This window comes from Sinohyriopsis cumingii, chromosome 11, assembly GCF_028554795.1.
Source record: "Sinohyriopsis cumingii isolate HCF-2022 chromosome 11, ASM2855479v2, whole genome shotgun sequence".
Lineage (NCBI taxonomy): Eukaryota > Metazoa > Mollusca > Bivalvia > Unionida > Unionidae > Sinohyriopsis > Sinohyriopsis cumingii.
This window is the reverse complement of record NC_142971.1, coordinates 57,909,809-57,925,700: the sequence shown is the minus strand read 5'-3', so window position 1 is coordinate 57,925,700 and position 15,892 is coordinate 57,909,809. Positions and strand designations below refer to the sequence as shown.

General features: G+C 36.8%; 1 protein-coding gene across 1 annotated transcript; it reads right to left on the bottom strand.

Annotated features, from left to right (window-relative positions):
* Positions 1–12,896: 12,896 nt before the first annotated feature.
* On the bottom strand, positions 12,897–15,519 carry LOC149788515 (uncharacterized). The gene has a single exon (XM_089974512.1). It carries the CDS (start codon positions 15,388–15,390, stop codon positions 14,164–14,166), a length of 1,227 nt encoding a protein of 408 aa, XP_089830638.1. The 5' UTR covers positions 15,391–15,519; the 3' UTR covers positions 12,897–14,163.
* Between the last annotated feature and the right edge of the window lie 373 nt (positions 15,520–15,892).

The following is a 15,892-nucleotide window of genomic DNA, read 5'->3' as shown; positions in this document are numbered from 1 at the left end:
ACAATGAAAACGAGGAATATGAAATACCGTCCTACAGTGTACATGTTTACTATAACTTTGTTTGTACAGTACACTCTAAAACAATGAAAACGAGGAATATGAAATACCGTTCTACAGTGTACATGTTTACTATAACTTGTTAGTATAGTACACTCTAAAACAATGAAAACGAGGAATATGAAATACCGTTCTACAGTGTACATGTTTACTATAACTTGTTAGTATAGTACACTCTAAATCAATGAAAACGAGGAATATGAAATACCGTCCTACAGTGTACATGTTTACTATAACTTGTTTGTACAGTATACTCTAAAACAATGAAAGCGAGGAATATAAAATACCGTCCTACAGTGTACATATTTACTGTAAGTTTTCAGTATAGTATAATCTAAGACGAGGAATGCGAGGAATGTAAAGTTCCTTCCTAGTGTACATGTTAACTATAATATATAATTTCATGGTCTTTGTTTTTGTAATCTTGTCGTTGTATATGTTTTTATGTGTGATGAAATATTGTAAAGAGTTTAGAACTTCTAATTATTAGTCGCTATGCTAAGTCCATATAATAATAATAATAATAATAATAATAATAATAATAAATATTATTATTATTAGTAGTAGTAGTAGTAGCATTATATCGAATATAACTTTTCAGTATAGTTTACGTCAAAAGCTTAGGAGTGCTAGGAAGTACCAAATACACAGTAGATAGCATATATATTCGTGGTACATTTGTGTTCATAATTTGTAACACCATATTTATTGAAAGCTATTAACTAACGCTATCAGCCATGAAAATGATACCGTCAATGAACGGATTATAATGACTCCATAGCTCAGAGAATCATGGTCATACAACAGATACGACATTATTTAAAGGTAGTTACAAACGTGTGTGTGTGTGTGAAATCTCAATCATATATGTTTTCATTATCTAGTCTTTCTTATCCATGTTATATGTACTAACTAATGATGCTATCAAATCTATAAAGAAAATATACAAAAATTGTAAAATGCAAAGTGAAAGTCGGGGGTAAGACTTAAACTTCATAGCTTCATAATTTCATTAGTTACTTCTTAAAAAAAATGTATTTAGTTTTGAAGAAACGAAATGCCGGTCTAGATTCCAACTGTTCACTTTTGTATTGAATTACTCTGTCTGGGTCTAATTAAAGAGAAATGGATGACAACTGTTTTTCAAATAGATCGAAATGTCATCCAGTTACTACATAAAAAGGATGGATAAACAATATTCATGTGTTTTATTTCTCAATCATGAAGTGACTGCATTCATCTGAATAAAATTGGTGAAGGACATGCGGGCATCTGTTGTGTTCAGTTCTTCGCATAGACTAGGTACTCTTAATTTCCAACAGAAAAAAGTTAAGATTTTGGATAATAAATTGTGGTAATAGGTTTGGCCAGAAGAAAAAAGACGGAGGAGAGGAGAGTGTTTTTCCCCAAAACAATTTGAGTGAAAGGCGGGTGGGTAGCATATGATTTACACACCCAACCTCCCACTCCGTCGTTGTATAATTACTTTTGTAGAGAGTAGTTATGTTTGGCAGAATAAGGTAGGTAAGGATGTGGCATATCATTGTTACCAATAATTTGTTGGGTAAGAGGGCTTGGAATCAAGGGTGTTAAATAAAAAATTGGTGAATAGGATGATCTGTGATCTAGCTTTTTTTTTTCACAAATATTTGGCGGCAAGGTTGGTGTTTATCATAGAGATGCCAAAATAATGCTGGATAGGAGAAAACATCTGGTGAATATGAGGGTGGGTAGCTGAGGGGCTTTTATAAAACGAAGTTTATGTGGGTTTTTGGCCTTGAGTTTTCAAAAAAGTATGGTGGATTGGGGAGGTGAGTGGGCTAATGTCTTTTTGTAACTGAGGATAGACGGTTCAGCAACACTACTGCCGCACCATAACATCTAACAAAAAACAAAAACCCTGATAATAAAACGAATTACTATTCAAAGATAGGTACTGAAACATTTTTTTACTTCTACAACAAAAATGTGCAATCTCTTAAAAGTGGATGTGAACCTGTATCAATTATCACCCATATTAATAATAAACACTTAAGCAGATTTTATGTAACGGTTGCATGGCTTGGAGCTAAACACGTATGCAGATTTTATGTACTGGGTGCATGACTAGGTACTAAACACGTATGCAGATTTCATGTACTGGGTGCATGGCTAGGTACTAAACGCGTATGCAGATTTTATGTACTGCTTGCATAGCTATATACTAAACACGTATGCAGATTGTATGTACTGGTTGCATGGCTTGGAGCTAAACACGTATGCAGATTTTATGTACTGGGTGCATGGCTAGGTACTAAACACGTATGCAGATTTTATGTACTGGTTGCATGGCTTGGAGGTAAACACGTATGCAGATTTTATGTACTGCTTGCATGGCTAGGAGTTGAACACGCCTGTAGATTTAATGTACTATTTGGATGGCTAGGTACTAAACACGTATGCAGATTTTATGTACTGGTTGCATAGCTAGGTACTAAACACGTATGCAGATTTTATGTACTGCTTGCATGGCTTGGAGTTGAACACGCATGCAGATTTTATGTACTATTTGGATGGCTAGGTACAAAACACGTATGCAGATTTTATGTACTGGTCGCATGGCTAGAAGTTAAACATGTCTGCAGATTTTATGTACTATTTAGATGGCTATGTACTAAACACGTATGCAGATTTTATGTACTATTTGGATGGCTAGGTACTAACACGTATTCAAATTTTATGTATTATTTGGATGGCTAGGTACAAAACACGTATGCAGATTTTATGCACTAGTAGCATGGCTAGGTACTAAACACGTATGCAGTTTTTATGTACTGGTTGCATGGCTATGAAATAAACACGCATGCAGATTGTATGTACTGGTTGCATGGCTAGGTACTAAACACTTTTGCAGATTGTATGTACTGCTTGCATGGCTAGGTACTAAACACTTTTGCAGTTTCTATGTACTGGTTGTATGGCTAGGTACTAAACACTTTTGCAGATTTTATGTACTGGTTGCATGGCTCCGAGTTAAACACGTATGCAGATTTATGTACTAGTTGCATGGCTATGTACTAAACACGTATGCAGATTTATGTACTGGTTGATTGGATATGCACTAAATATGTATGCAGATTTTATGTACTGGTTGCATGGCTATGTACTTTATGTACTGGTTGCATGGCTATGTACTTACCACGTATGCAGAGTGTATGTACTGGTTGCAAGGCTATGAGTTGAACACGCATGTAGATTTTATGTATTATTTGAATGGCTAGGTACTAAACACTTATGCAGTTTTTATCTACTGGTTGCATGGCTATGAAATAAACACGTATGCAGATTGTACGTACTGGTTGCATGGCTAGGTGCTAAACACTTTTGCAGATTGTATGTACTGGTTGCATGGCTAGGTACTAAACACTTTTGCAGATTTTATGTACTGCTTGCATGGCTAGGTACTAAACACTTTTGCAGTTTCTATGTACTGGTTGCATGGCTAGGTACTAAACACTTTTGCAGATTATATGTGCTGGTTGCATGGCTCCGAGTTAAACACTGACGCAGATTTATGTACTGGTTGCATGGCTATGTACTAAACACGTATGCAGATTTTATGTACTGGTTGCATGGCTATGTACTTTATGTACTGGTTGCATGGCTATGTACTTACCATGTATGCAGATTTTATGTACTGGTTGCATGGCTATGTACTTACCACGTATGCAGATTTTATGTACTGGTTGCATGGCTATGTACTTACCATGTATGCAGATTTTATGTACTGGTTGCATGGCTATGTACTTACCATGTATGCAGATTTTATGTACTGGGTGCATGGCTTGGAGCTAAACACCTGTGCAGATTTTATGTACTGGTCGCATGGCTATGTACTAAACACGTATGCAGATTTTATATACTGCTCGTATGGCTATGTACTTACCACGTATGCAGATTTTTTGTACTGGTTGCATGGCTAGGCACTAGACACATATGCAGATTTTATGTACTGGTTGCATGGCTGGGTACTAAACACTGATGCAGATTTTATGTACTGGTCGCATGGCTATGTACTAAACACGTATGCAGATTTTATGTACTGGTTGCATGGCTGGGTACTAAACACTGATGCAGTTTTTATGTACTGGTCGCATGGCTATGTACTAAACACGCATGCAGATTTTATGTACTGGTAGCATGGCTAGGTACTAAACACTTTTGCAGTTTCTATGCACTGGTTGCATGCATGAAAAGCACTTTCCTTTATATGTGTCAAGCACGGACATAAAGGAAAACATCCTCATGATACCAAAATTTGCAAGACCCATATCATTAGCAAAACAAATCTGGAAAGCGCGGAACTAAAAGAAACGCTCACTCACTTTTTACCAATAATCACGAACTACAAACAAAAACACATTGACTATTTGACAAGACATGGAAAGGGAGCGTTGATAAACACACTTCTATTTTATTGAACATAAATATAAGAAACCAAGTGCTTATAGACACACAAAATAATATGATTGGCAACTAAACTGGTATCTCTTTTCTAGAGTATTGGGGCAATCCTGAAAAGGACTATTTTGTTGTGTAGTGGAGTTATGGCAATCTTTTTTCGTCTAAGATTGCATCCCCGTCTGGCAGCAGGCTTTCCCACAGGTTAGGGTCTGCTTCTTCGGAAAGAGAATGTGAACATTTTCGTGTCTACACGGCAGTCGACAAATTTTCTGTCTGGTTCCTGCTGATGCTGTTGCTGATGTTCTCTCTGCTCTTTTTGGTTCTAAAGTCAGTACTTCTCCGTCCATTGTTCTTTCTCCTATTTGACTTCCTCTCTGAAGAGATCTTTTTTCAGAACTTTGGTCACTATCAACATTCTGAAATTCTCTATCTCTTCAGGCCCGGGTATCAGGCTTTGCCGGACACGATGTAAATTCACGTGAACTTCGTTCAGCGTGGCTAGTCTTGAGCACATCTTCGTAGGAGGATGAGTCATGCATGGATGAACAGATCGGAGATAGCCTCGCTTTATTTGATTCAAGTGTGAGGCGATAGAAATCAGGGTCGGTAGACATCGTGGTCAAATACAAAGTAAAAGTGACAGAGAGAATGAGATCGTAGTCGAGTAGAGTGGTTTTCTGAAGCACGTACGTGCCCTAACGGCACCACAATAACGTCTCTAGCACTCTTGATGACACCAACTGTCTGTTTTTTCTTGCAACTTTTCTTTTTCGTGGTATGTTTTGAATCGAAGGGATGTCAACTTCCAAATCACAGAAGGTATAAAGACACAGAAAAAGACAGAGATATTTTAAAGAAAGACTCACAGAAAGAGTAGTGACTCCAAAAAGAAAATTATCTTGTATGGGTAGAAAACATTTATTCCAATGCATACACGAGCTCTACGACCTGTGCTTTGGTTAAAGCATGATCCATATAATACATAACCATTGGACATGCAACAAACATGTTTACAACTTATGTCCATATTCAGCTGTATATCCCAATTTAATTTTATAAAATCCCAAATTCCATTATCTCTCACTGCTTCAGAGTCCTTATACAAATAATATGTATCATTCCGATATTCCTCACGTTTATCCGTGTAAAGCCTGTGCATATTTCCTTTCCATGTACTACTTTTAGCTACGTGTAAAGCCATAAACTTCCGTTGTCTTTTCTCTTCCACTTTTCAATTTAAAACCCTTTAGATAAACTCAACATCATATCACAAACGATGCTGTTAAATTCTAAATGTTACTGAATTAACCTAAAATTCTAACTTCTACTGCCTCATTTTCTTCACAAAACAAAAACTTAGCCTCATTCTGCTTCTACTTCATTATGTTCACGTTGAAGTAAATCTTCAAAGAATATAATATATCTACAAACTTCTTCAGTAAATTCATTATGATACCTTGAGAGAATATCATGCGTTGTTGAGCTGTCAAATCTATTATTGACTAGTACAGGCTCCAAAAGAAAGTTCTGACAAATATGAATCGAATACATTTGTTCACTTGATCTACCTTTCTTCTATGCAAATCATTTTTATTCACTAGCTTGGACTTCTCCTCTCCCATTGACTTGTAATGAAACTTGTAGATATGATCTTGTATTTCCATTGGTAAGCTTTTGAAGTCACTAGTTAACATTCCTATCACGCAATAGAATTTTCACTCCAGTCCAGTCCATGTTAATTCCAAGAAGTTAACCGGGCAATGACTATAAAGCCTAAAATCTCTCAGTTAGATATATCCCATATTTGTTTTAAAACCCAGTTCTTTGTCTTAGAAAAGTATTTTTAAAATCACCATTCATATCTTAGGAAAAAAGTTACTTCATATGCAACGTTTACATTTACATTTCATAAAAAAGCCATTTTCTTGCACGCTACGCTCAATGTTCATTTTTAAGAAAAAGCTAAAAAAACCAAAAAAAAAAACAAGCAAACAAATAGGACAAAGTTAATGTTTCTCTCTTTATCACTAACCCTTTTTAAGGAATACCCATATGCCTGGAAACGATTTGCTCTATTGCCTAAATGTTTTTTAGTCGGTTGTATAGTTGAACATCAATCTATGTCTATGTGTTATATATGTCTACGTATTTGTCTCTAGCTACGGTAGCACGTATTCAGGTCAGCCACTTGCAACACTGTTGCCACTGTTCCGACCAATTGACGTCAGCCACTTGCAACATTGTTACCAATCTCCAGTACCGTGACGTCACCTATTCCATTCCTCTTGTTCCTATACAACAACCCAACTTTACCTTGTAGCTATCATCATAATCATCATCAGTCTCTTGACCTAGCGTGGTCGCCGAGGCGCTGTGCTGCTGAACATCTGACCAGTTCCCCCCACTTGTCTCGATCATGTTCCAATGCCAGTGTCTCCGCAAACCTTTTCCTTGTCCATTCTGTGATGTTGTCAGTCCACTTTTTTCTCTGTCTACCTATCCTTCTGTCACCCTGGACGCTACCCTGCAAGTTGTTGTTGTTGTTTTAGGGTTTAACGCCATTTTTCAGCACACGATAGGCTATACATGGCGGCCAGTATTAATGGTGGAGGAAGAACCCGGGAAAACCCCGGAAAGAACCACCGACCCACGAGAAGCTACTGGCCAGCTTTCTCACATACCCACATTGGCTGAATCCGAGACTCGAACCCACGCAGGCAGACGTGAGATGGCAGTGATCCGTAACGTACCTACCCTGCAGGATTGTTGTGGATAGACTGTTGGCTCTAGTGACATGGCCATACCATTTCAGCTTTCTTTTTTGGCGGTGGTGAGGAGGTCTTCATATTGGTTTACTTTGCGCCTGATGGTGTTAGAAAATTCTTCATTTGTGATGTGGTCCATATAAGAGATGCCAAGTCTGGTTCTGTAGCATCTCATTTCAAGTGCCTGGATTCTTCGTTGTAATTCTGTTGACAGAGTCCAGGCCTCACCTGAATACAAAAGGATTGAGATGACTAGTACTCGCAATAGTCTGATTTTAGTTTTCAGACAGATATTCTTGTCTCTCCAGATGGGTCTTAGCTTTGACATAGCTGCCGTTGTTTGTGCTGCTCTTGACAAACGTTCTGCTCTTGATCATTCTTCGGTGATTATGGAACCAAGATATTTGAACTGGCTAACTGTTTCCAGTTTCTGTCCTCTGACTTTAATCATAGCTGAGATTTGTTTGCCACTATTTGTCATCAGCTTTGTCTTCTCAGCGCTTAACACCATGTCAAATCTGGAAGATGTTTCATCCAGGTTCTTCACCAAGGTGGCAAGCTCGTCTTCACAGCCTACCAGCCCATCAATGTCGTCTGCAAAGCGGAGGTTGGTGATGATACACCCTCCAATGCTGACTGTCCCACAGTGGTTTTCCAGGGCTTCGCTCAGGATGCGCTCTAAGTAATGTTGAAAAGCGTGGGTGACAGGAGACAGCCTTGACGTACTCCGACTTTTGTTTGGAACCAGTCCCCCACAAAACCTTGGGCAATTACTGCACTGGAAGCCTTGGAGTACAGCTGCTTGATGGTATCGTTAAACGTTTGACCCATGTTGTACTTCTTCATTGTGGCCCACAATGCCTCATGCCACACTATGTCAACGGCCTTTTTGAAATCTATGAACACATGATAGATGTCTTGTTGATGTTGCGACTACTTTTCAAACATAACTCTGTAATTGAATATTTGTTCTGTTTTGCTTCTTTCACTCCGGAACCCGGCCTGTTCTTCAGCGATTGTCGCTATACAGGTCTAATATTCCTCATGTTCAGTTTCCCTTGATGCTAACGTGCCCAGGAGGTCAGTAAAAGTCTTGACGCTATACGTGCCCACGACCTTTTTGACTGGGAATTCCACTGACGCTAAACAGCCCCCATACACTGCTGTGGGACATGATACCCCAGTGCTAGATATCACTATCAACTGCCGCACTGAAGACATCGTAATGTCAAGATTTAAAAATTGTTAAACCTACGTTAACAATCAAATACACACACGCATGCAGGCACACACACACACATGCACACACATATACAACAAGGTACGTTTAAAAAGTACACAAGGACGTAACACTACAAGGACCATTTTCTACCCAGGAAATGTCCTTTTTCAGCATTCCTACAACTAGGCACTTTGATTTTATTTTGTAAAGGAAAATTTGAATTTGAACAAATATTTACCATTGAATACGCTATTATGGCCTGGAAAGTATGTCAAGGTCAGACAAAATGCATATTTTTGCTAAATTTAGAATATTACAGAACTGTTTTTAGTTGGATCTTCATTTAAGCACTTACAGATTACACACACACACACACACACACACACACACACACACACACATATATATATATATATATATATATATATATATATATATATATATATATATATATATATATATATATATATATATATATATATATATATATATATGGTCTTTAACATATAGGAAAATCTCTTTTGGGTCTCATGAAACGTTGATAAACCGAAGAGAGAAAGGTTTCAATTTTACCGTAGGAAAAAATATTTCCTTAGGTTTTTATCGGAAATAAAGTTTGTGTGGTTTGGGAACAATAACTACCTCATGGGTGCTGTGTGTATCTCTGCTTACAACGCTATATAATCTGTTTTGCATACTAAATCACATAACAAAAGTTTTTGTTGTCACGACGCGACGTAAAACAAAGCAAACTGTCCGATGCGTCCAAAAGTGTTTAAGTGTCGTTTGACTACACAATAATGCAGTTAAGGTGATAAAAATGTGTGTCTTGGTGTGTGTGTATACTCATTACAAATGAAATGTATGAAACTCTTTTACTGACCAAAACTCACAAAATGTTTGAAATTATTCAACTCTTATTTTATGAACTATTTTAAGAAGTGTTCATGCAAGTTACTGGACATTTTATATCATATTCCATTCTATTAAATAATCATTTTCTTATCAGTCATAATTTTTGGGGGTCTTGAATCGATACCAAGCTCAGCCATTTTGCTTCTGTCTAGTCTGTTCTGGATCTCTTTGCCGGAGACAAGGTAGATGCTTGAAGGTCTGTGATCACGGCCATCACTACTGACTGGGGAACTATAACAGGTCAATGGAGTTTTTTTTTAATATAAATTAAATACGACGAAGATGTACATTTGTTAGAAAAACACACCAGTTCTAAACATAGAACAGGATACTTATATTAAACTTAACATGGATTATCACGTATAGTGTGTATGTTGATAAATCAATACGTAAAGAGTAGTATGTATCGTCATTTTTGTTTTTCAGTAATCCCCAACCCCTAACACCTAGTACCCACCCCTACCCCAATCCAATGTTCTACTTATGCTTTATGTATTAAGTTACGGAATTATTAGATATGTAAACCATTCTACAACTCTCCCCCGCCCCCTCCCCCCGTATTAATGCAATCTATATGTGTACAGTTATGTATGTTGCCATGTTTGTAATATATTCTACTTGTAAAAGTTGTATAAAATCAAAGTCGTCTTCAAATATTTCCAAATACTATATTTTTATTCCTTCTACATGTTGGTTAGAATCATATTCTGCTGCCAATGCATGTGTTTTGCGTCTGTATATTGTAACATCAAGATTCAGGGAACCGCTGGTGGAAAATAATTCGATTTTTTTTTATGTTGGCCGGCAAAATAAATGTAATATTAACCACATGTCCACCGCCATATGATAATAACAAACCGTGAAATTTTGATTGACAGTGGAATATGTCTAAATTACTGAAATATTAAATAGTAAATAAAAGTATAATTGATGTACCATCAGTCTTTAGTATTCTTTAATCTGAGGCCTAGCTTTTACATACTACTGACCATTGGGATAATGACACTCATTCCTGTAAAAGGACTTTTATCTATTTGTAAATTTGTTACTTACGTCACTGTTTTAAATATATTATATTATGAAGGATTCTGAAGGGATTCATTTTTGACACGCCTTTTCACGTGTTTTGCTTCCTCCATCAAATAAATCGGGCTGTATTCAGGGTATTTATTGGCTTCACTTTAAGAAACTGCACTTCTGTTCGTATTACAAGTTACCTTTATTTATATTCAAGTACTCTCTGTCTGTCGCTGTCACGGTGGAAGTATGCAAGAATGGTACTGAATTAATTGTTTTAGCAATCGTAACCATGTATAAAGCCATCGAGGTATAAGACTTGTAGGAAACGTTCAAACTGCTAGACCACTTGACTTTACTTTCACGTTTTCATGTTTTTTGTGAAATCTTCATGTTTGCTAATTTAGACAGTGTTAACCCCATCTGATACCCATTTATGCACGTACAATCAGCAACAGCCGTTAATGAACGGGCGAAACTTACTCAAGAGATGGAAATATAATATGAAGAAGAAGAAGACAACATTGTTCATATTGGTTTGTAAAGAAGACATGTACAGAGATTATATAATCTACTGTACTGATTTGCCGTTTAAAGATTTCGCATCAGTAGAATATAGTCTTTGAACATGCTCTAATTTCGTTAAATAATACATGATGTTATAATGCAAGAAGTGGAACGCATAAACGGTAAAAATGCTAACCTAGAACGTATTAGACTAAATTAAACATTTGCAATCTTCTCCTAACTGATGTATATGTGTGTTCTAATTTCAGCGAATTAAACAGTTTACAGTAGCATCCGTGGGTGGGTAGTTGTTCCGGACGTTTTCAATTTTCTTCCTTCACCAAATATACTAGCCAACATAAAGGAACGGACAGCCACTTTTTTATTCTTATTGCTTAATATTAATATATTAAAACTTATAATTTGATTGACATACCACACATGCTTTCATTCACTAGATCTAGAGAATATTTACCTGCGAATCGTGCTGATGAACGAAGGACTCACTGGTCAGCACCTAATAACATTGCGTCACATCAAGTGTCCAGTATCCATGTGTTATTTAGTCAATGCGAAATTAAATGCAGGGTATAAGAAGTAAATATTTTGTTGTCTAATATAGTGCATAGGTTGAAGTTTAAGAAATGTACAACGGAAAAAGAAAATCCGTTTACAGACTAACAGGCGCATCTCAAAATATTTAGTACTTTATTTTTTTTTAAATCTCCCCCAGTAGATTGGTTCTCTGGCTTTAATAAAATTAGAGGTCCCATACCTGTATAATCTATCATGTGCTAAACAATGGCGTTAAGCCAGTTCAACAGTGCATTAAGTGTTTGTCATGTTATTGCCCTTGTTCAAAAAGTATTGGAATGAAAATTAGGACTTGTTAAGCCTTCAGGTAAACTGTCGACGCATTCCTTTACTAACTCAAAATATGAACACTGGTTTAATGAAACTTTTCGACAGGTATTATGGGCTTCCTGAGATTTAAAAGTTGGACCTAGATTACAAATTTCAAAACACCTTAAGAAAACAATTGAATGGGATGAAATACTGGTACGTAATCTTCCCGCAATGAAATACACATGGTTAATGAGTAATTTGCCCAGGATGAAATATATGTGAGCAATTTGCAAGGGATAAATACACGTTAGTAAATTGTCCACAAAGCATAGTAATATATATATATATATATATATATATATATATATATATATATATATATATATATATATATATATATATACTGACGAATTAGGCAAATTCGTCTGATTCTGACCAGACAGGTAAGAGATACCTGAGTCGATGCTATTTACACATGTTGGAAATTAGATACTTATTGTTCATGGTGGCAATATAGTTTTAAATTAGTTTTGGAATGTTTATAAATATCTTAATAGATTAAAAAAAACCACATTTATAACAAATAGTTTGGGTTCAGGTATTTCGTTCTGCCATTCCTTCGTGTGCTGTAAAATTGTTGTAGCCTATATGCGAAAATTAACAAGCCCGTCAAGTTTTGTCCCCACCCCCACCATCAAGTTTTGCTCCCCCACCCCGAAAAATTGAAATGAAGTCCATGCTATTACTATCTCTCTAACCTGTTATTCATCCTGAGCCAGCGCGTTGACATTTACATGAATCAAGTCCCCCCAGTCAAGTTTTGCCCCCCACCCAATCAAGTTCTGTCCCCCCCCCCCCGCCTCCGAAAATGTTGAAATGATGTCCTTGGCCTATAGGGCCACTATGAAAACACGTGATAGATGATGTTAGAATTTTCTGAAGAAAAAAGTAAATATAAGGGGATAAAATGTTTTGTATGATAATACTGACATCCTGTACAAAATATGTATAAGTTGAGTGCTGAATCTCACTCATGAAGACTCATAGATGACGACTTAGGTTGATGTACATAATAAATGTGCCTACCACACGATGTCTAGTCAATGAATGAGTCGAGTCTAAAGAACGTTACCGTTATGCTTTGTTGTTTAATTCGGGTTTGCAATTCCTTATAGGTTTGGTAGTACCATAACCTGGAGACGTGCAAGACTCTACTCGATTTTAAGTGACGTAAATGGACTTCATTATTTCACCACCTTACCTCATTGCAGACAAATTATGCTTACGTGAACGAAAACTATCATTGAAAAACATCTCGCTAAGTATTGATGAATAACCTGAGAATATTCTAAAATCACTTCACCATTGTCACGAAAGATTAATAGATTCGGTCAGAAAATGCCTGGGTAAGAAAAGTGAACTATTTTCTACATAATTGAAATAAGATACGTGGAGTCTCTTCATTTCGTTTATATCTGTCCTTCGTTTCAAACACGTATCCAAATTTGTATGCTTCCTAGATTTTGTCTTTGCGCGGCAATGTTGAATTCTTTATTTAAATTATTACTTATGCTTTAAAGGTTATCCGAACTAAAAAATGTGATTATCAAGTCATGAGTAAAAAGCCTGCCAAGATATTTCATTCGACTTTTTAAGTTAATTGCTTCAACTAAATTGTGGCCAGAAAGGAAACATTGTGTTGTAAGTAGATTGATCAGCTGATTCTACTCTCTGTATTGGAAACAATTTTATTATCTGAATTTTACTGTGCATGTTTTCACATCTTGATCTAATTATAAAAGTGGTCAAAACACATCTAAGTGGACAAATTACGAGCTAGCTATCTAGACAGCTGATCTATCTAGGAATGATGGCAAATTAGGGTACATGGGTAGATTTATGTAAATGAGTAGGTCGGTCGATTGTGACCGTGTTTGGCCGACAAACATACATACAAACAAATAGTAATACTATATAGGTATAGTTAAAGAATGTTACATGCCTTCGAAATAAAAAAGAGCTAAGATAGAAAGTGACCACAAATAACAATTTCACATTCCATTCAGCTTAGTGTTTCAATATAAAATTTTATTTCTAATCATAATGTGTTAACTACCTAGTGTTAATCTGCCTCCTGCCACTTTTTTAACAGGGTAAAATATGCGACGTTTTCATACTGAAAATGTATGAATATGTTGCAAAATCGAAACTGCTTGGCGAGTTATTCTTGCATAACCACGGTTCCCTATCTGATGTAAAATAATTAAGTTGCTATCTTTCATATCAATAAGAAATCAACTTCCCGAGGAAGAAAAAAAAGAACATAAAATAGTTTTACTACAGTTTGAACTTAGGTTAAATAATTTAGTAGTGTGAACCATTCGCCTCTAATTAAATGACTCCAAAATTATGAATACCACTCAAGCTACATCCACGAGATATTCCATGCCATTTCATCAGATATTTGGAATAATTCTGTTCACATTTATTCACGGCAGTGACATAATATTCATCTGATTCGATGCTCTCTATTAGATCAGCTTGGACCATGCACACATTTTCAAAGCTTGCTGCCTCCACTTTCGACAAACTCCTGGCTATTTTGGCTCCTTTCGTTTCAAAAAGCCTGACATCTACAATGTTGTCGTCCTCAAAAGTCCTGATGTTGTCATCAAAGATGATGTGATGAACGTTGCAGTCAAATGGATCGATGAATAAGGGTTTTCCAGCAGTGTGGTGATACTGGTTGTTTTGCCAATACACAAAATCGTCCTTGAAGCCCAGAATGCCCGTGCACTGGCTAAGAACGTTGTATACCTCTCTATCACCTGTATATGTTTGTAAAATGTCTCTGTTATCTCCATTGCCAAGCATCTCACATTTGATATGCTGCCCGTCACTTCTGTGGATGAACCCGGGGGATCTGTTTACCGAGATGGCTACACGTTTGTTAAAGCCTGGATGGTTACCTTCTAACCCGTGTGCTAAACTGGCTATCACATTTTCAGCATCTAGTCCGTAGGTTCGAAACACTATTGCAAAGTCGCGGTTATCCATGTAAAGTTGATGGATGCATTTGTATATAGCTGGGAGAAGATAATGATACGGTTGTCCGTCCATTCCTTTCATGGTCAAACACTCGTGTTTTTGTTCATACCCATGTGTCCAGCGTAATAGATTCATATGCTGATTGAAGTAGGGTAAGAAGTTCTTACCTATCTCGGACTGAGTGAAGTCTCCTGTTTGAAGTCGTAACTTTGCTCTATCGGATGGCGTTTTCACCAGCATTTTTTCAAGGTGCTTGTAATACGTGATTGTGTCTTCAGACGGAGGGGTGAGTGACAGTTTGTCAGAGTACCACTCCCAGCGTCCATCATCAGACTCTTTTCCCCATGTCACCCCCGTCAGAAAACTGTTCAACGCTTGCTCCACCGATACATTCGTTATCGAATCAGCCACGATCACAGTGTTCCGAATGTCAAAATGCAGTATTAGCTTTCTGTGTTTACCATTCAGTGCCACACTATCTGATACATTGGAATTATCATCCATTTGTTTATCCTCGGTCGTTGTTATAGAAACAGAATCTAATTTTCCATTGAACATGACATGTAGCATACGACGATCTCTTTCTACTCTTACTCTGTTCTCGGTCTTTTACTCCCCTTTCTCTGCAAATTTGGCGAGGACCGATTACTATCCGTAGATACACGGGTAGATACACGTTCAATACACATACCTATCCCAAATATGCCTTTCATACAATACCTGTACTATGACACCTTTGTGCAGGCACCGACATGCTGACCAGAATTTGTTAAGACCTGAATATCGATCGTTCCCTTCATCGAATAGAATCATCTATGACGTCGAGTAAAATCGTTCGTGGGGTGTTTCAATAACGACCTTCTCATAACTTTATATATATACTGGCATATATATGGACATAATGGAACTGACCTTGGTGATGCATGTTTCGTGACAGTATTTAAATTTAGTTACTTTAAAGAGCTTCGAGAAATATATTTAAGAAAACAATGCTATAGTAGACCAAATATTTTGAATTTTAGTGATTTGTTTAATTCTCTGAACAAAATGTGCTTATGAATACATGTATAAG